At 39.2% G+C, this 21,521-nt stretch overlaps 1 protein-coding gene across 1 annotated transcript in view; it reads right to left on the bottom strand.

The window, feature by feature from the left end:
• The window catches only part of CUNH9orf135 (chromosome unknown C9orf135 homolog), a 64,143-nt gene extending 43,125 nt beyond the window's left edge, over positions 1-21,018 (bottom strand). The window contains exons 1-2 of the mRNA XM_006086849.3: positions 20,867-21,018; positions 3,811-3,919 (exon numbers count right to left, since the gene is read on the bottom strand). Coding sequence (XP_006086911.1) covers positions 3,811-3,919; positions 20,867-21,018 — 261 coding nt within the window. The remainder of the gene's footprint in view (positions 1-3,810; positions 3,920-20,866) is intronic.
• Between the last annotated feature and the right edge of the window lie 503 nt (positions 21,019-21,521).

Here is a 21,521-nt window from a genome sequence, read left to right as displayed (position 1 = left end):
CATTCAGGAGGAAAAGCAGATGGGAATAGGGCTGGCCAGCACATATGTAGACATAATTTGGGAAACAGGACAGAGGTGGTAGTTAAGATGTAAGAAATCAAAGCCCATAACATATGCAGTAAGGGGTATACAATACCCAAGCCAGAGCAAAAAAGTAACCAGGCTCATTTTCTGCAAGGAGTATGTACTGTCAGATGTTTAAAAGGACTAAGAGTGGAGCAACATGGCATTTTAAAAGGGAATTTGGGAAAGTATTTACGATCTTAGACTTTGGAACCAGTAGGGAAATAAATGGATTTTAATTTTTAATATACTTGCCAGCTGTTTGACTTTGAATAAGTGATAAAGCTTCACGTGGCCCCAGTGTCCTCATCTACACAATGTGGGCCATGTGTGGTACCTGCCTGGGGAGTTTTTCCAAAGATGAAATGAGGCACTGTTCATGTAACCATCTTATTGAATTGATTCTATTTCATCAATAGAATGTGATCATTAAGCAATTTGATTTTAATCAAGCTGCCCCTTAAATCCCACATGGATAGCTAGCTCTTTCCTTTGGCTTGTTGGAAATTTTAAGCAAGTCCCATAGCTTTTTTGGGCCACTCAATCTCAAGAAGGATATCATTGTAGCTATGAAATTTTCCAGTCCAGTGAAGTAATCACTTCTAACTGATTAGATTTAAGGTTCCCACCTTCCCAGCTCAGGGCTGCTTTTGGCCTGGAAGCCTGCAGTGGGTGGGGCCTTGTTCCACTGCTGTTTCCTTTCCAGGCTTCTCTCTTCTATTTCCCCCAACTCCCAGGCCCCTCCCAGGTCTGGCTGATGGGAAGAGATGAGGCACAGTGTTAAATGGCCCTTATTCTCTTGACCTGTGCTGGTGGTCCTGGGCTTATGGGACATTCAAAATTGACTCCTCTCAGGCGGCACAATTGTAATTGTTTCCAGGGACTCTCTTACAAGGGCCTCCAACTGTAGCTTGCTGGAAGCAGGCAAAGCTCCTCCCGGTTGATTGTAACTCCTCTTTCCAAGCCTTGAGTATCTGATGGGTCTGTTGTGCTCGGTCTCTTCACCCCCTGCTCCTACTCTAAGCAGCCTTTTCAAGTGTGCTCTGGCCAATTCTCTCCAATGAGTCCATAGGTAAATTCACACACTCATATATCCTTGACCAACATCCCACTTCAAGGACTGCTTCTCCCCAAACACTCCCACCCTCTGCTCTGCCAGACCAAGCATGCTCTCAGCTTTAGGTTCTCAGGCATATGTCATATACCTGGACTCTATGTCCTCTAAATTACAGGACACACCTATTAATCTCTCTGAGTGGTTCCCTTGAAATACCTCTCAACTGTGGAAGGAGAGACATACAACCCACAACTAAATAAATCCTCTTTCAACTCTTGGGCTCTAGTCTTCAAAGACATAACCGTTCATACTGGCCTCACCTAGTTTATAATCTTTTACAGCTCCTGCTTAGGTAGTCCAACATCTTGCTTTAGGACATATGGCTCTTGCCAAATATCTAGAGTGTTCTAGTATTTAGACCTCCATCAAAATCTGTGACAAGAGGAAGAGAAACTCATCCATCCTCCTGTCACATCTAGCATCCCACCTGACACATGAAGGTATGGAGACTCTGTATCCCTTCCTTCTTTTTATATACCTGGGACCTTGGGTGAGCCATTTGAAATAAGTGAATCTAGGTTGAGAACTGAAATAATACCTTTCTTGTCAACTTTATAACTTTGTTTGAGAATAGCAAGGAACAAGATGAATGAGCAAGTGCTTTATATATTTAAAAAAAATCTATAGAGAAAAATGTAACCTACTATTAAGACATGAGAATAGCAGTTTCATCAGAAATAGTGACTCCTTGGTCTATTTTTCTTCCTATCTAATACATACAGCAAATATGGTAAAGGAAAGACAAGTTTTCAATGACCATGAACAAATGTCAGAGAGAAGGTTAATATCTTATTTATGTATCATATATTAAACCTGAGGGTTGACTACTATAATGCATGGAATATAAGGAATGAATGTTGTGGTTCTTACACCTCATACTTCACTTCATCTTGCTTCCTCCAACAATCCAGAGACCAAAAACATTTTCACTTAGAAATAAAAAATAAATGTTTTTCAAGGTAAAAAAAAACAAAACAAAAAAACCCCTCTAAGTGCATGCCAGGTAATGCCTGCCTTTTCCACTCGCTCTTGTCCTGACTATAGCCCTGTGCTCAAGAAAGCAAGGTTAAACTGGATTTGGGAGAGTGGGAGAGAGTGACTACTGATAGAATTAGGTACTAGACTAAAGAGCTCTATCCATGTGTGAGCTAATGACCAAAGAGACAGCCTGGTGCAAAGGCAAGAGGGTGGTGTGGAAACTGATGAAAACAACAGAATTCCCCTGAGAACTGAGCTGTGAGGAAAGAGCACAACTGAGCAGAGAGAAACAGAGATGCCAAGAGAGACTCTGTGTGCTTGTGTGAGAGAAAGAAAGAGAGAGAGAGAGAGAGAGAGAGAGAGAGAGAGAGAGAGAATGAAAGAGACTGTCTTGCTGTCTTGGTTCTTTTAAATTTCTTGGTTCCATATCCAGAAGTTGTATCTTTATAATAAGTCCCCATTTTTCAGACTATCCTTATTACTGTGTCAATTGAACTATACGAGGAAGGGAGGTAACAGCCTGGGCTCTGCAAAGCTAATTTATTTCCATCATACTGGAGAACCGAGAATCTTCTAGAACCATTTCTAATGTTTAAGTGTGGATCTTCCTTCCTGGACCTGCCCTATTTCAAACTAGGCCAGCCTTTGAGGGAAGAATGTGATATAAACCTAGTTTTTTCAACACATTCACATCTGCCCATGCCAAATTACCAGCTCTTCAGGCTCCAAGACCATCCTATTAAGGCTGAATTGGTTCTTCAACTTGCCCAAAGCTCTTAGCATTGTAGGACACAATTTAGGGGTCTTTGCGAAGTTGAGTTCCTGCCTCATACTGATTGGGTAGACGTCTAAATAGCCAAGCAATAACCCACAAAAGCAGTTCAAATACAAATTACTGATGCAATGCAATGAATATTCTTTTTGTAATGGGTGTACAAATACTATAAGGATATTAGCATGTTTTAATTACTCACAACTCCGCCACCATAAGTACAAATAGAACTGAAATCTAAGTCTTCCACTCCCTAACTGTGTGACTTTGAGAAAGTTGCTTTACCTCTAGGACAGTGATGGTGAACCTTTTGAGCTCGGCGTGTCAGCATTTTAAAAACCCTAACTTAACTCTGGTGCAGTGTCACATAGAGAAATTTTTTGATATTTGCAACCATAGTAAAACAAAGACTTATATTTTTGATATTTTATATATTTAAATGCCATTTAACAAAGAAAAATCAACCAAAAAATGAGTTCGCGTGTCAGAGGTTCGCCATCACTGCTCTAGGAGATCCTACCCATCTGTAATCAAGATAATACCTACTTCACATGGTTATTGTGAAGGTCAAAGCAGACACCTAGCAAGATGCCGCAGGTGCAGCAAAAGTGTAACAACAGTAATCATTCCTGGAGCACTTGGTCTGTGCCAGGCTGAGGTAAGCATTTTACTTGTTTTATCTCATTTTATTTTTCCAATAACCTTTTGAAGTATACACGTGTTTAAGGTAAGGTCACTGAAGCACACAGTGATTAAATCACGTGCCTAAGTAACTAACATAGCTAAGAGGATGGCACCAGCAAAGGGCTCCTCCCTTTATTTTTCATTCTTCACAAGGAGGAAGATTCCAGGCTTAAAGAAATTAGCAGCAACTACTCACTTGGGGTTCATCAGTTCCAAGTCTCCGATATGTTGAGTCACACAGTTTTTTAATTTTCTCAGGACCCTCGATATCATAATCTTTGGGGTAAGCTTCTCTGTTGCGGTGCCTTAAGAAAAAAGTAAGAATCTGTTAAGAGATAAAGCTTATTTATCATGTACTGCATTTAACCTTTAAAAAAATTATCCAATAAAAATGGACTATATTTGTGAAATTATTTTAATTACAAATTTACTAGATTTATGACATATATTTTCCATCTCTTTTTGGCTAATACTGAGGCTACTTCTTAAAAACAACTTGGCATATGTGGTAAAACTAATATCACAAAACAATACTTAGCAAGCAGCAATTATTCAGTGACTCCAATGAAGTGAATCTTATTTAATAATGTAGATTAGTTACCAAAAGTAAATTCTAAAATAAGACATGGTAATATCTTAGAAAGGCAACTTGCCACTTTGGAAATTTTTCCCACCATGAATTTTAATTATAATTTTTTTCAAAATGAGAGAGAACAGAAAGTATTTGCTCATATGAATTTATAACATGTGCTCCTGTTTCTAAAGAGGGTTTAAAAGAAACTGACAATTAAACATAAGGTAGAAAAAAACAGTTCTTAAAACATGTAAATGGAACAAGAAAAAATATTCCAAACATCTTGTCTAAAAGACTGGTTAGAAATAATAATAATGGAGAAATCTGGGGATAGAGAAGAAAGAAGAGGTGAAGTAGCCTGCAAGAGAAGTAGCTATTTTTATAAAGCTTTCTTGGGTAAGACAAAAGAAGCTGAACCCAAGCACCCCTCAGAAGTGAACTTGCAATTAAGGGATACAGGGTTAGAATTGTGTAATGGACACTGAGGTATCCAAAAATTTCTCTACTTATCTGTCCCTTCAATTGTTCCTTCATTAAGCATGTGTTTTTAAGTACCTACTACATGCCAGGCATTTTGCTAGGTACAGGGGATGCAATGGAAAGCAACCCTGATGTAGTCCCTGCCTTCACTTGCTCATAAAATGTATTTAAAAAAAAAAAAAAGAAAAATCTACAGCATGCTGAGTGTGGCCACAGGGCTGTGGAAACAGAACAGCATCCATTCACCTAGATGGGGCACTCAGTGTCCAAGTTAGGAGGTCCTTTAGGAACCAACCCTCATCTTGGCCTTTGTACTGCATTCAAATTACACCTTACCTCTCCACCTCTGAGAATTGGGAGCAGAGTTATGCAGAGAATACAACAGCAAGGAAGCCCAGATTGAAGTGGCAGAGTTCCAGCTCTCTTGCCTTCCTCACAACTGAGCATTAATTTAAAAGCATATTGATACAATACCAGCATTTTTTGAGACTGACAGAAAGCTCTCATGAAAGTCCTTAGTGGGTATATTGAACAACATCAAGAACCAGGGGTGGTAGAGGTAATAAGGCCATGCGTTTGAATCTTTGCTAAGCCAGGTCCTAACTGTGTGACCTTAGGCAAGTTATTTAACCCTCTTGCTTCATATGTAAAATGAGAACATAAACAAATACCAGTACCTTTTTAGATTTTTATTAGAATTAAAATGAAAAAAATACAGAAGGTTCTTCAAATACTGTAAAGCTCTATAAACATCTATGTATAGTGAATTCGAATCAGGCTTCAAAAATTCTGGTATATAAGAATCACAACGTAATTTTTCCATAATTAAACTTAATTTCCATAATTTAACAAAGCTCTCACTTTCCAGTTGGAAAACATTAGTCTTGGTCAGTTCAGGAGTCCTTTCAGCTCTAAATGGTCCATGTGGTTCCCCCATGCCAAGAATCCACCTTTGTTGTCATTGTCTCTTCTTGGTAGCATTTGTGGAAACATTCCCCTGTGGTTTTCTGTTATGGATCCATGCAGATCTCTGCTATGCCTTCCTGGTCCTGCCACACAGATGTTTGTATAGTCTGGCACTGAGACACAAGGGTGCCACTCACTAGCCTACCAAAAACTTTCTAGTGTCCCCCACCATCCAGGGTTTCTAGAAACTCAGATACTGTCCCACCAAGCAGGTAGGTGCTTCATGTCCCTACCCATCCTGACCATGGCGGACACATAGGAGCCCTGTCCTTCAGACAGCTCTGCAGACATTACCCTGGAGATAGAGGCTGAGGCAGTGATAAGTCCGCTTGCTCTAGAACTTCCAAAGTCTTAATTCAAATTTGGGATCCTAAACAAATTCACACATTCTCAACATCTCTGCCTCCTCTGTCTTCAGTCCATAAATTCTTCATCTACTCTGGGACAGATAGCCCACCTTTTCATCTATTCTTCCAAATCTAGGTTGTCATCCTAAGGTCTAAGCTTTTGAACCCCAAATTCAAGAATTTGGCTGTGTTGTCTGCTGGGTCATTCTTACCTGAAGCAATAAAACTAGAATACCGAAGGAGAACCAAGATGGCGGCATAAGGTATAAACCTGTACATGCTGCCCCCCACAAAAACATTAAAACTACAACTATAAGACAAAGCAGCTATCATCCAGAACCATGGGAAAGCTGGCCGAGTGGAAGTTCTACAACTAGAAGGAAAGAAAAAAGCGCATTGAGACCGGGTAGGAGGTGCAGAGGCGCCAAGAACAGAGGTACAAAGGCGCGCGAGGCAGCTGCACCTGGGTGCGCGGTTTTTTTCAATCAGAAGGGGATACAAGCTCTCGAATGCACTGAACTCATTTACGGTGAGACTCTGGGGTCCCAGACTCCTACTGGGAGAAACTGGACTGTCTTGCAGCGGGTCGGAAAGCGAGGGTGGCTTTCTCGCAGAGCTGCTCGCAGGGATCATTGTTGCTGTGGGGGCGCGGGACTCGGGGACGCAGAGACACGGAGTCGCAGAGACGGCTGACGACAGCCATTGCTGTTTACTCCACCCTGGTGATTCTCTGAGACCCCGCCCCACTCAATTTACATCCCCACCCAAGCTGTGCCCAGCGGCACAAAGGAATCACCTGCGCTTTTGCAGCCTAGCCTAACAAACTGCAGCTGGGTCAGAGAGCTCCAAAACTTCCAAACCCCAAACAAAGAGGAGAAATCTGCTGATATCGCTGTAGCTCCTGCTGGGTGGACTCACACAGTGGTTGACTTGGCGATCCAGGAGCCAGGGTACCCCTGGCCAGATACCAGATTTCAACTCCTCACATCCATAAGGGACACACTCAAGAAGCAGACTCATTGATCACCAAAGCCCCACTGAAGTAAGTCCTACCCCATAAGGGTGTCTCCAGCACAGCAGTTCTTCCACTGTAGACACAGCAGGTCCTCGCAGTCAGCCAAAAATGTGGAGACAAAGAAACATGTCACAAATGAAAGAAATGGAGGAAAGCAAACTAATGGAGGACACAGAGTTCAAAACCACAGTTATAAGGCTACTCAAGAACCTTCTACGAACCTCCGAGGAACTTAGTGAGACCTTCAAGGATCTTAATGAGAATGCCAAAAAAATGGAAAAGGACCAGTCAGAAATTAAACATACACTGACTGAAATTAAAAATAATATACAGAGATCCAACAGCAGACTAGAAGATCCCAAGAATCAAGTCAAAGATTTGAAATACGAAGAAGCAAAAAACACCCATCCGGAAAAGCAAAACGAAAAAAGAATCCAAAAATATGAAGATAGTGTAAGATAGTGTACATTTTTTTTATAAAGGAAGGGACCCATGAAGGCAAAGACAGTGTTCATGAAAGTCAGAATGCAGTTCTGATTATCCCACCATATATTTTAAGTTGTATTATAACTGGATTATTACAAAAAATACAGATATGTTTCTTTTCTTATAGCAATCTCAATAACAGCCTAAAGCCCAGCATTGAAAAGATAAATCTATAATGAAAGTATTTTCTTGGAAGACTGAGCTAATGCAACTAGCATTCCCTAATGCCTGTAGGCTGCCAGTGAATAATGTGCCCACAGCCTATAGCCTCCAAGAGACACACAACTGAAGGCTTAGACCTCCTCCTATTTCTACGAGATTGCCAGCCTAGCAAAGAGAAATATATGTGTTTAAAAATTATAAAATATATAACATATAGTAATATAGAATAGAAAATATCAAAAGTTGTATTAAATATACTATATTTTTAATTTTTAAATTTTTATATTTTAAATACAATATATGTACTATATACTAAATAAATATGTATTCTATATAAGGATGCAGTAATAATGATCAGGGTATTATAAAGGAAATGTGAGATTAAATTAATTCCTTGATTTTATATTATGTCAGGTGAACACTAGCTTGTGTTATCAATTTCCCTGAGATGAACTGAAAATCATATACTGAGGAAACAAATGAATCAATGCATTGAGAATCTCAAGTGAACAATAATGACATATAAAGGCAAAATATTATTATGTGTAATAATATTGTATCTATTCATAAAAGTTTTAGTTGGGTATTTTTAAATACTTTGTCAATACTAATTAAGCCTTACAGCAGCGGTTCTCAACCTGTGGGTCACGACCCCTTTGGCAGTCGAACGACTCTTTCACAGGGGTCGCCTAAGGCCATCCTGCATATCAGATATTTACATTACGATGCATAACAGTAGCAACATTACAGTTATGAAGTAGCAACGAAAATAATTTTATGCTTGGGTCACAACATGAGGAACTGTATTTAAAGGGCCAGAAGGTTGAGAACCACTGCCTTACAGCATCTTTGTGAGACAAAAAAATAATCAAGGTATAATAAATATAACCTTTATATAGCCTTTGTTCTCCTTGCTACCTGCATTTATTTATGGCCACCATGCAATTTTCCATGACTTGTCATTTAATGCAATAAAAAATTTATGAGGAAAAAATGAATATAATAAAATGTACAATGTCTCTGGAACAGTAACTTTAAAAGTTTTTGACCACAGCCCCTGCCTACCCTACTCTAACCCACCCTGAGACATTTGCCAATACTTGGAGACATTTGTTATTGTTGCACCTGGGGGGGGAGGGTTGTTAATGGCATCTAGTAGTGCTGCTAAACATCCTACAATGCACAGGACAACCCCTGCCCAAAGAAGTAGCTGGCATAAATGTCAAAAGTGCTCAAGTTAAGAAAGCTCTAGCGAATAGTTGTATACCAGGCTCAGATCAGTGGTTTCCAAACCTGAGTGTCTCATGGAGCAGCAAAACTTTCCCTCAAAATTTGTAGAACCAACATAAAATTGCCCACCTTTTGTCTTGACAAGAACATTAAAAATAAAATAACCATCTATTACCCTTAATAAAAAGACCTGTATCACCAAAGATAGATAAAAATTATATGAGTCCTTTAAATGGAATGCATTTTATACAAAAACCTTGTTATATAACTTTACATCCTATACATCACCTTGGATTAGTAAAAAGGTCATTGTTGACCAGCACTGTTCTAGTCTATAGCCTGGCTTCTGCAGATATTAATTTGCCCTGATGTATATTTGACAGCAGCTGGTCCGCAGTCAGTTCAAGGCCAAAGCACCCTGAATACAGATATTCCATGCTGCTGGCTGAATGAAGAACTGTGTCTTTGACCGGGCGTTCAGGTACAGGCTGATATTTTTGCTGAAAGGAGAATGGCTTCCTGCCAGAAGAGCCAGAATATTCCTTAACAAGCAGCCTTGCTTCTGCTGAGGACCTTGTTCTATCAAGTCAGGAGCTCAATGCTTTGGCTACTTCTTTATATGAGAAATCTTTATGAAAGGCATCCTTAATTACAAGAGATGAAACTTACTTTCTCTAGTCTACTGTGGGAGAGAGAGTATGAATATGAGTAGAATTAGGAATGGGGAAAGGGCTGACAGGACAGAATCAGAGCTGCCAACTGTATAAAAAAGAGCTTGGAACCATGACCCTGTTGTCAAAAATGCCACTTAGACTGATGTGAAGAGGGTCAAATTCAATAGAACCAGAAGGGCAAAGACAGCTTGAGCAGGTCCCATTCTGAACAAATACCCAACTGATCCAGTTGATATACAACTTTCCACCACCCGCTTTACAATCACCTGAACCCTCAAGATCCTGTTCTTCCTATCTCCTACGCAGTGGTCGGCAAACTGCGGCTCTCGAGCCACATGCGGCTCTTTGGCCCCTTGAGTGTGGCTCTTCCACAAAATACCGACTTCTGCGCATGGGCCATGAAGTTTCAATCGCACTGTACATGCCCGCCTGCATGTGGTATTTTGTGGAAGAGCCACACTCAAGGCGCCAAAGAGCCACATGTGGCTCACGAGCCGCAGTTTGCCGACCACCAGGGTCTAACATAGTCCTAAGTCATGCGTTGTCAAGAGAACCTTCTAGTTGTGTTTCTGGGGTCCTTTGGGAGCTTGAGTTTCCTACCATAAGAGCTGGATGATGCCATATCAAATTGGATCTATAAGCCCCCTTTGAATAAACACATTCAAATCCTCAAGTGAGTTTCAGGGCTGAACAAATTCAGGTCCAGAGAATACTCAGAGAGGGGCCTGCAGCTTCCCTAAGGCTGCCCCAACAGTCAGTGGAGGGCAGACAGGGTGGGATTAGATCATAGGATACTCCTCAAAGGAGAGGGAACCAAATTACACTCTAGGGTTTCCATGCTTCCATGTCTATGTGGTGGGGGGGATGTGGGGAGGGGTTTCAAAGAAATCAATATCTTTATCACTGCTATGCCTTTCACATTGCTTTATAATTATTCATTAATGAATCTTCCTTCTCATTACATTAAGAGCTTCTTAGACACAGGGTTTATTTTATATTCATCTTTGTGATCTCAGTGCCTAACATAGTCTAACACATTGTAAATGATTATTAAATCTTAAATGATTGATTGAATGTTCTTACATTTTGTTACTGTAATCTTAATACAAATGCTGAGAGCAGTGGCTTTCAAATGTGTCCATAAAAATAAAGAGTATCCCAGCTCACTCTGTAAAAGCACACATAAAGAGGGAGTGATTGTGCATATAGAGATGCTAGTTCTTTGCAGCAAAAACGTGTCTCAGGAGGAATTATAAATCTACTTGCTGAATGGGAAAACTGTCAATATACATATGCATAACATTGATTGCAAAGGAGGTTTGAAGCTGAGCAATATCTGACATGAGAACAATGAAAATTCGATCTGAATACTAGCTTCTGGTTACTTGACAAGAGACATATTTTCTTTGCAAATTTCAAAGATGTTAAAAATGTTTAGTTAAGACTCCAGATGGCAGAATACATTAATTTTAAATTTTAGAATTATTAATGTAGTTCACAAGTACTCTTTCAGCCACTGTACTTTCTGATGTAAATCTAACCCAAATTAGGTTTTATAATCATCTGCTACCTAAAACTTTAAAAGAAAATTGCCCTCAAGAGTCAGCTATATTTTCTGACACATCAGAAGCACAAAACCAATAAAATCAAAGACTGCAAAGAAATGTTTGACAATCCTCTTTAAAGATTTCATGGACAAATGATTTACATGCTAAGGTAGTGTTATTTGGTGTATAAATGTACCAACTGACAAATGAAAACTTTTAGATTCCCTTGCAGAGTTATAAGTGAAATCTTAAGTCCTTGGGAGATACTGTGACATTTCCAAGTTATGAAGAGAGACTTTGTTTTTCAATGCGTCTCATCCTGTATGTGATTTGTACATCTATAACCATGAAACCACAGAATTTGAAGCCTAAACTGCACTCAAAATAAAAACCACTTGATGGAGTAATTTTCTTCACTCAACATACATTGAGTGGCATGTAAACATGACCCATTATTATTATGAATTGTCTTCACAAAAAATCTTCAAGAATAGGAGGCCCCATGGAGAATATTGGGAGGGAACAAAAGGAATATTGCCATTGGAGCCTTTGCCGATCTTAATAGTGTAAATGTTAAATAAACGTTGTCAGTCTGATTAACTGCCAAACACATGACTGTGAAAACAGCTGAAGGGACATGTATTAAGTAAGGTGACACAATAATTGATTATCCCACCTGGGACACTTGAAGAGGGAAATGAGGTACTAAGTACACTGGTAGTGATGAAAACCAGGACTGTCCTGCTCCAATCAGGATCAGGACATGCTCACCCTATCTTCAGACAACTGGATCTCAATTATCTTCAAATCCTAGAATACTTCTTAGAGTTTCTTTGATCTTCCCCTCCAGAAACAGCTTATACTGACTGGCCAAAGATACTCTGGATGGTAAAAAAGTAAGGCTAAAGAGATTCAGGTTTTTTATTTTATTCCTGTTGGATTTATTGGGGTAATAATGATTAACAAAGTTATACAGGTTTCATATACACAATTCCACAATACATCATCTGTCCAGCATATTTGATCCCCAGTCAGAATGCATACAAGAGGCAACCAATCAATGTTTCTCTCTCTTTTTCTCTCTCTCTCCTCCCCCCTCTTCCTCTCTCCCTCTCTCTCCCTCCCTTCCTTTCTCTCCTTCTTACATAATAGCAATAAAAGTGCGTTTGTTTTTTTAAAAAAGAGCAAAGAGCTCTTGCCCTAGCCAGTTTGGCTTGGTGGATAGAACATTGGCCTGCGGACCAAAGGGTCCCGGGTTCGATTCCAGTGAAGGGCACTACCTTGGTTGCAAGCTCCTCCCCAGCAGGAGCCCTGGTCGGGCTTGTGCAGGAGGCAACCAATGTGTTTCTCTCACATCAATGTTTCTCTCTGTTTTTTCCTCTCTTTTCCACTCTCCCTAAAAATCAATGGGAAAATAAAACAATATCCTTGGGTGAGGATTAACATAAAAAATAAAAAAATAAAAATAAAAAAGAGCTCTTCAAACAAATGAACAAACAAGAAAAACAAACAAGAATTCATAGACAGAGACAACAATATGGTTGTTACCAGAGGGGAGGGGGAGGGTAGTAAAAGGTAAAAAGGGTCAAATATATGGTGAAGGAAGATTTGACTACAGGCACACAATGCAATATACAGATGATGTATTATAGAATTGTACACTTGAAACCCATATAATTTTATTAACCAATGTCACCTCAATAAATTTAATTAAAATATTTTTAAATAAAAAAAGAGCTCCTTAGAGAACATTTTTTTAATAATTTTTTTTTTTTGGCAAAAATTCACGTCATGTTTCTGGCTCCTAGCTTAGCATCTCAGCGTGTTTTTTTCAAGTGTTTAAAAACTTGTGACAAATCATTCATATATTTTAATTCCAAAATATTCTTTCTACCACTTTCTATAAAAGGAGACTAAATTCTTTGCAATAAATAAAATGGCATTATACTAATCATATTGGGGATATGACATCTTAACAAAGAAACATAATTTTTCTACCAATTTATTATTTTTGTTAATACTTCAAAACTCAGACAAAATAAAAACACATGATGTGACTAATAACAACTAAAGTGCATTTGTATTTCAAATAAAATAAAGAAAACAGTTATAAGAGATTGGTGTCTATCAAAAACAGTAACACAAAAATGAGACTACATTAAAATAAAAAGCTTCTGCACTGCAAAAGAAACCATCAACAAAATAACAAGAGAGCCCACTACATGGGAGAACATATTTGCCAATGATACATCTGATAAGAAGTTAATCTCCAAAATATATAGGGAACTCATACAACTCAACAAAAGGAAGACAAACAATCCAATTAAAAAAAGGCAAAAGGACCTAAGTTGACACTTCTCCAAAGTGGACATACAGAAGGCCAAGAGACATATGAAAAAATGCTCAAAGTTACTGGTCATCAGAGAGATGCAAATCAAAACAACAATGAGATATCACCTCACACCTGTCAGAATGGCTATCATCAACAAATAAATAAATGACAAGTGTTGGTGAGGTTGTGAAGAAAAGGGAACCCTAATAGACTGCCGGTGGGAACGCAAAATGATGCTGCCACTGTGGAAAACAGTATGGAGTTTCCTCAAAAAATTAAAAATAGAAGTCCCATTTGACCCAGTGATCCCACTTCTAGGAATATATCCTAAGAACCCCGAAACACTCATCAGAAAGAATATATGCACTCCTATGTTTATAGCAGCACAATTTACAATAGCTAAGATTTGGAAACAGCCTAAGTGCCCATCAGCAGATGAGTGGATAAAAATAACTGTGGTACATTTACACGATGGAATGTTATGTGGCAATTAAAAAGAAAGAATTCTTCCCATTTGCAACAGCATGGATGGACCTGGAGAGTATTATGCTGAGCGAAATAAGCCAGTCAGAGAAAGATAACTATCACATGACCTCATTCACATGTGGAATCTAATGAACCAAATAATCAAAAATGATCAAAAATAGACCCAGAGACATAGAAGCATGAACAGACTGTTGAACCTCAGAGGGAAGGCAGGGAAGGGAGTACGGGAGAAGAGATCAGCCAATGAACTTGTATGCATATATGCCTAACCTGTGGATACAGACAATGGGTGATGAGGACCTGGGGGAGGGGACTGGAGTGGCTGGAAGAGGTTAATACGGGAAAAAGGAGGACCTATAAAATACTTTCAACAATAAAGAGTAAAAAAAAAAACACAACAACAGTAACATAATATTCAAATTTATTCAGAACTTTTTCAAAACACCATAAAGATCTGTTCATCTAATCTCTATACAAGATTCTGTTTTTTGCTCATTAAGTCTAAGGCCAAATTTTTAAAACTGCATTGAGTTGGTACTGGTTTGGCTGGGGGTGGGCAGATCATAGTTTAAAGTCAAAATAACAGCAAATGTAGAAAGTCCCCAATATATTAATGGATTGTATTCTAAACTTTTGCTATAAAATTGGGTCTTTGGAATCTGGAATTCATTCTCCACTGTAGTAACTATTTAGTTATTTAGTAGATCTCTATAGGATAGGATTTGATACAGTAGATATCTATAGAATACGATGGGATATAGTAGACATCTATAGGATTGCTAGCCCAGCCTTTTTTTTTTCTTCTGAGTTGGTCTAACTCACCCCAATACACAGCTATAATATTTCCATCTAATTTTGCCCAGTCAGGTGAGCCCAAACAGATACTTGGCCCTGGAATGGATATCTGACCTGGGATTTGTAGATTCTAAACTAAAAATACCTTAACATCAATCTTTCTTTGTAGGTATAAATTCCAGAACGGGAGCATCATGTTTCAATGAATAAGATGAAGCAAACACACAAAGAGGAGGAGAGAGGAAAAATGAAGTGAGACCTGGTTGCATTTGCATCCCTTATTCCAGTTGTTCCTAAGATTGAACTGCATCCCTGCTCTTCTCATCTGGTAACCAACCATTCTATGAATATCATGAGCTAATCCATTCTCTTGCTTTTTAGGCTAGTACAAGCTTAGTATTTGTCACTTGCAACCAGAAGACTGACCAGTGCACACAGAAAATGGTGCCAGTGAGGTGGCTTCCCAAGCCAACTCAGAGAAATTTACCTAATACCAGTTCCACTGCTATTAAAAATCCTGAGCTTAGTCCCAGTGTTCACAGACTGAACCTCTCCTTATCACTGAACCCCACATTCTTCCTACCTTCTCCCTCACTCCCACACCCTGAACTAGAAGGGATCATCAGTGAGGTAAGAGGGAAAAAAAAACTTGGCGAAAAAGTACTTGTGACTGTCTATGAAAGAAAGAAATACAGCAGAATTATGAGGGGTTCTGGTGGCTCCTAGGGCCCTAGTGGGAAATGGTCCCAAGAGTAGGTGGTTGGCTCAGGCAGAGGTACTCATGTACAGCAATGATATTTCCTAATCCAAGAGCACCCATGTAGGAAAATACCTGTCCTGTAATACTTTGCCTTGCAAGTAAACCTGTTTCATTTTGGCCATTGACAGTTAAGTTGAGCAAAACCTCACACAAAGGTCAAGGAACAGCAATTCTATAAACACAAGTGTTTAGGAAAAGAATTTGATTGGCACTTCATAAACGAGAGTAGCATTGAAAATGTAGTCAGGCCAAAAGGATGCAGTCTTCTGGACTTTATCTTGAAAATATAGAAAATAAGGTGCCCCACCCTCCACACACACACACACACACACACACACACACACGACTGCATTCAAAAGCCTTTGTGGGTATGTGCGTATGTTGAGGAATAAGAACGTAGGACTAGATTAAAAATAACCGTAGCATAGGATCTACCATTATAGAGCACAGAATGAAAGGGCGGTTAAACCAAATGAATGTGAATAGCATCATCCTTTTCATCCAACTTAAACTAGCAATTAAAAAGATATTTTAAAAAGACTCATAATAAACTATGAAGAATGACTCAGACTCTGAAAGAGATGAAGTATTGTGTTTAAATTCTGATCATTTAGGAAATGTTTGCTCCAGGGGAAGATACATAGACAATGATATAAAAAATTTTGATGTAATTTTAATTTATTTTTATGAAAATAATACAAGTTCCTTATGGAAAATGTAGAGTGGCAAAGAGACAAAAATGATAAATAATCCATAAATCCACCATTCAGCTGTAAATATTTTGTGTTACATGGTGAATATCCTTTCAGTCTCTTTTCAATGCCATATAGACACATCTTTTAACAAAAGAATCCAATATGTACTGCCTTGTTTTGCTCACTTATAGTAAGGTTGTTATCTTTGTACTTTTCTTTGCTTAACTCTTTAAGATAACATTTGCTCTAATAAATCAGAGGCATCTACATTTTGCCTTGGGAACATTTAAGACTGTTGTGCCAAGAATATGAAGAAAAAAAAGGTGTTGCTGTTAACTTCTAACAAGATGGAATTTTTGAGTGCTGAGGGAGATATTTTTCTTGAAAGTTAGGCATTGTTGAGAAATAAAAGGCTCGAATTTCTTAGGTTTCTGTCAACAAAAAGACCCAGAAGCTCCAAAACATGGGACAGATAGAGTGATCTTAAAATTTGTCCCTATATATTAACTCAAAATCTCCTTATTACCTGTTAGTCCCGGCTAAGTCATGCACTAAACGAGGGAAAGCACAGCTTAGCTCCCATTTTAAATGCTTTACCATTCTAATCAGAAGTCTAATGCATTATACTTCTTTAAGCTCGCTTATGCAGAGATGCCCAAACATGTTTTGATATTATCTTGCTGCATCAGGATTATGGCTGTGAAAATCAACTCTGGTTTTATTATGGATTCATGCTATCCCTATCCCACAATTATCACCATATTTTATTTTTCTTCCTCTTTTTCCTTTTTCTGTTTTCTTCCTATTACAGGGTGGGGTTTGGCTCTTTATTTTAGGCAGGGGAGAAAAGTAATTAAAATAACAAATGCATAAAATTAACCTGAACTCTTAAAACTCTGTCACCATGGAGACCAGAACATGAACTATCTCCAAGGGAACTCAAATGATTTTTTTTTTTTGCTTTAAATGATCATCACTTATTACTGAATGTTGATTTGGCCAAGGAAGGGAAGAGTAAAAATAAATAAATAAATAAATGAATAGCCTCACACCAGAGAATTTATTAAAGACAAGTATAGTTGTTCTGGTTCTTCGTATTGCATTATTCCTGTGAGTGGGAAGATATCCCAAGACAAAATTTTTCCTCAATTCAGAATTTCTGAAGAAATCATCTGATGATATAGCTCCATAAATACTAAAAAAATGACTAGAGAAGAGTAATCTCTAGAAAAGGCTTCTCTCACTCAGAAGCATCAAGGTGAGATGCAGGTGATATGGCTCTCTATCTATCACTCCACCTGCAAGGAAGAGATGGCTCCTAGACAATGTCTCATCCCAGTAATACCTCTAACAACCATTCCAGGTATATCACTTTATCACATCCATTATACACAACCATTTTAAATATGTGTAGTGAAGTCAAGCAGACTTGTATTACATGCCACATAAACAGAAAACGGGAATCACCCAAAAGTTTAAACTAGGTAAGTCAAAATTTCTTCCAAACACCAATTCTATTTTGCAAACCCATGGATATAGTCATTTAATCAAATACTCAGTTGAAAGACCACTCAAATGGTGTCTTATAAGTAGTAAGTGCTAACCTTTAATAAAAGCATAAAAATCAATAAAAGCTTTAATATGTACTAAAATAAGTCAGTAGAAACCAAACAAATATGACCAGAATGCAAAAAAACAAAATAGTCAATGACATCATTTGTCTGGAAGTTTATACAATTTGAACTTTATGCAGTTTTTTCTTGTTTTGTTTTGTTTTGTTTTGAGGACAGATCTTGGTAACTGGTTGGATATGAAAGAAAAAAAGAGCACCTGCAGTACATCCAGCTCAGAAATATAGGGTTTGTTTCCTGTGAGCCATTTTCATAAACCAATCAAAATATTACCTGGTATTATGTGTGTTTCTATTTAAAGACACCTTATTCAATAGATATTGTTGATTCATTAACATCGAACTTACAGCCGACAGCACTATAACTCATGCCTGAATGAAGCTTATGTAACACATAATTTTCTCCACATCACACACTTTTTGAACTTAGGAACACTAGATAGCACTTGAGCACTATACTTCAGGACCGTTTTAACAAGAAATCACCTTCAAAAAGCACAAAGATGCAAAAAAAAAAAAAGTGGCACTAAATAGACTGCAAAAAGAATACCTGCTCCCATATGAGTGCTAAAAGAAGAAGGCAGAATGTCACTTTGTCTGACCTCAACTGGGAATGTGTGTAGACAGTAACTCAAAATGTTTGCCTCTCTGCACATGTCCATAAATGACCATGAAAGCACCTCGACCATTGATTTAAGGTTACAAATAAATTTTAGCAAGTAGACAAATTTGCAAATACAAAACCTACAAATGAGTATCAACTGTATTTGCCAACTATAGAGAACTACTTCTATTTCCCTATGCTGCTGCTTGCTAATCCACTGCATTTACCTGTTTTCTTTTATTTACCTATGAAGCTCCTATTCTTCTTTCTAAACCCTGCTCAGGAAACCACCCCTTTGCCCACCCCACCCCCCCCCCACACTAACTTTCCCTTCCTGTTCCCTTTGCTTCTTATACTCATCTCTATTTTGCACAATTAAGATTATTGACATTTTCTTTTACTGGCCTATGAACTTCCTTTAGGTCAATGAAATATCCTATGTATGTATATACCAGTTACTGTGCTTACTATGTGGCAGGCTATATGTTAAAAAGGAACTTCACATACAACACTGTGTTTAATCTTACTAGAATCCTATCATGCCCATTTCACAGTTGCAGAAACAGAGGCCCAGAGTATCACTTGCCATATCACAAGCTGCAAAGTTGGTGTTCAACCTAGAGCCCACACTTTTAACCATTATGTTATCCTAAATAAATAGTATTACTAGATACCACATATTATTGACTGCTTACTATGTGCCAGGCATGGTGCTAAATGCTTTATACAAATTATCTTATTGAATCTCCTTATTCATCTCTGCATCTCCAATATGTAGCTGTTAATTGGACTGAATTTATTTCTTCCTGCTCCCAAACCGTCTTTCTAAAATCAACAGCATGAGAAATCTCTACATTTCCAGAAGTGGCCAGGATGACTTTCAGTGTTATACCACCCTTCTCCGCACCAAATTCCTCACCTCCTTCTCATTTCTGTTCTTCTGTAGTTTTGCTATTGATGTCTACAATGTTCACAAGGCAACTCCTCAGAGCAATGGAGAAAAGTGCAAAGCACTATCCACTTGAAAAGATCTTTCTCTGTAACAATAATTTCTAGTACTGATTTATATGATAACTTAAATCCTTATGGAGTAACAGAATCATGGAAGAGCTAAGTATTTTTGCTTGAGGGAATTGAGGTAAGCCCTGTATGAGGCTAAAAGAGGATTTTGTTTCCCAATGTAGCTTTGGATTTCAAATCTATATAAACTTTCACACTGAATTCAAAACAGGCAGATTTTGGAGATGAGAAGAAAAAATAAGGCTTTGGAAAAGTAAGGGATAGGTGTGAAAAATTTGCAAGACAGAAGCTACAGGGCTCACATACATTGCATGAATGAATGGGATCAAGGAAGGCTTAGCTTTAGGGCTAAGTCAAAAATCATGTTTAAATGGCAAAAGTATAAAGATGACTTCACTTTCTCTTTTTGCTCTCCCCCAGAGAATTCCAAATACAGAATCCTAATTGCCCTAAAAGTCCCCATTTTTCTCCCAGTTATATGTTATGGTTTTGCTATTGGTTACTGCAATAGTTAATAAAACCAGATAATCTCTAAGTGAATTCAAAGCCCAAGGGCTAAGGCAAAGGAAGTAAAGCAAATGCCTTCTGGGACCAGGCAGGAACTTTTATGAGTGCAATTACAAAGAGAACTCCTATCTTCGGTAGTGGTACATTCATTGTTGCCAGGAAGGATAAAATCCTTTCAACTTTCCAAGAAAAGACATAATCCTGCATTTTTATGTATAACCTCCTGGTTTTAAATGTGGGCAATTATTTAAAAATGAAAACACAGGGCATGCCAAACAAACTGTTGGCCTTTAGTGGGAAATACCAGTTTGCAGTCCCTGGTCTGAAGAATCCTAGGAGCCTAATAGGAGCTAGGGGCCCTAGGTGATATTTAGGGATGTCTTTCAAGTTATTCAGTGTGCCTTACTGCCAAATGACAGTCCTAGAAGCCATGTTCTGAACAAACATCTCTCTCCTGTCCCCTGGCCTCCTCCTATGCCCTGCTTTTGTGAGCAAGTACTTGTCTCAGAGACCAGAGTTCCACGCCTCTGCAAACACCCTCCGGTCCATCCTGCACCCGGGTGATCTATGACCCCTGGTGGCAGGGCACGGGCTGCAGCAGGTCTTGGTGTGTGCTGGGGAGCCACTCGTCCAGAGCGCTCCTCTCCTATCTTCTCCTCGGTTCCCAATTTGCATTCCTACCCTCCCCATTTCTCCTTTGAAGATGTTCCCCTTGCTTTTCTCCTCTCTTCCCCCAGTTCTGTCTCATCCTTTTCTTTCCCACCTCTTCATTCTTTCCCCTTCTTTCTCTGTTGTTCCCTTCCTCTGTTCTCATCCTCTTCTGTTTATTCTATCCTCTCCACCCTTGTCCTCGCTCTATTACTCTCCTTCCTTTCCCCATCTCTTCCGCGCTTCTCCCTCTCCCAGACCCAGAGAAAGGGGAACTTGGGAGAGCTCGCTCACCAGGAATACACCAACACCGGATTCGAGTATTTTTTGTGACGGGAGCGGAGGGTCAGGGAGCCCTTGCGCTCCAGCACGTCGGGGGGTCCGATCTCAAACTGGTATTCCCTAGTGCTGCACAAGTCCAGGCGGGAGCTGCCGAAGTTCTCCATGACCGCCCTCGCAGCGCAGACCTCAGATTTCCCTCTGCACTGGTTCGGCCCGGAGCCGACACCAAGATTCGGCGTCTCTCAACTCCTAAGCAACCTGGGGCGGGGTCAATGGAGGGAGGGCGCCCTCAAACGTAATAACCCAGGTTTCCTAGACAGTGTTGCTGCCGAGTTAAAGGAAACTACATTTCCCAGAATGGAACGAGGGGGCGTCCGGGCTTCATAGAAGAAGAAGGGTCTGCATCTTGGGACTTGTAGTTTCGCCCGCCCAGCAGCCTAATCTCCGAGTGACTGGGCGGAGTTTAAGGGGGACCCTAGGTCAGTCAAGGGCTGATGGGACCTGACCCCAGAGAGGGGTCTGTTCCGCTATCCTTGCATACATTCTTTTTACCATCCATCATCTGTTGCCACCATACTTTCTGCTTACAAGTTTGACTAAAAGGGAGCAAGAGAACACCCCTCAAACCCTAAAATATGTCATTTCTATATAGATTTTTCTAACTGAG

Source organism: Myotis lucifugus, unplaced genomic scaffold, assembly GCF_000147115.1.
Source record: "Myotis lucifugus unplaced genomic scaffold, Myoluc2.0 scaffold_31, whole genome shotgun sequence".
Taxonomy (NCBI): domain Eukaryota; kingdom Metazoa; phylum Chordata; class Mammalia; order Chiroptera; family Vespertilionidae; genus Myotis; species Myotis lucifugus.
Note: the sequence above shows the minus strand (reverse complement) of the source record. Positions and strands in the feature narration are given on the sequence as shown.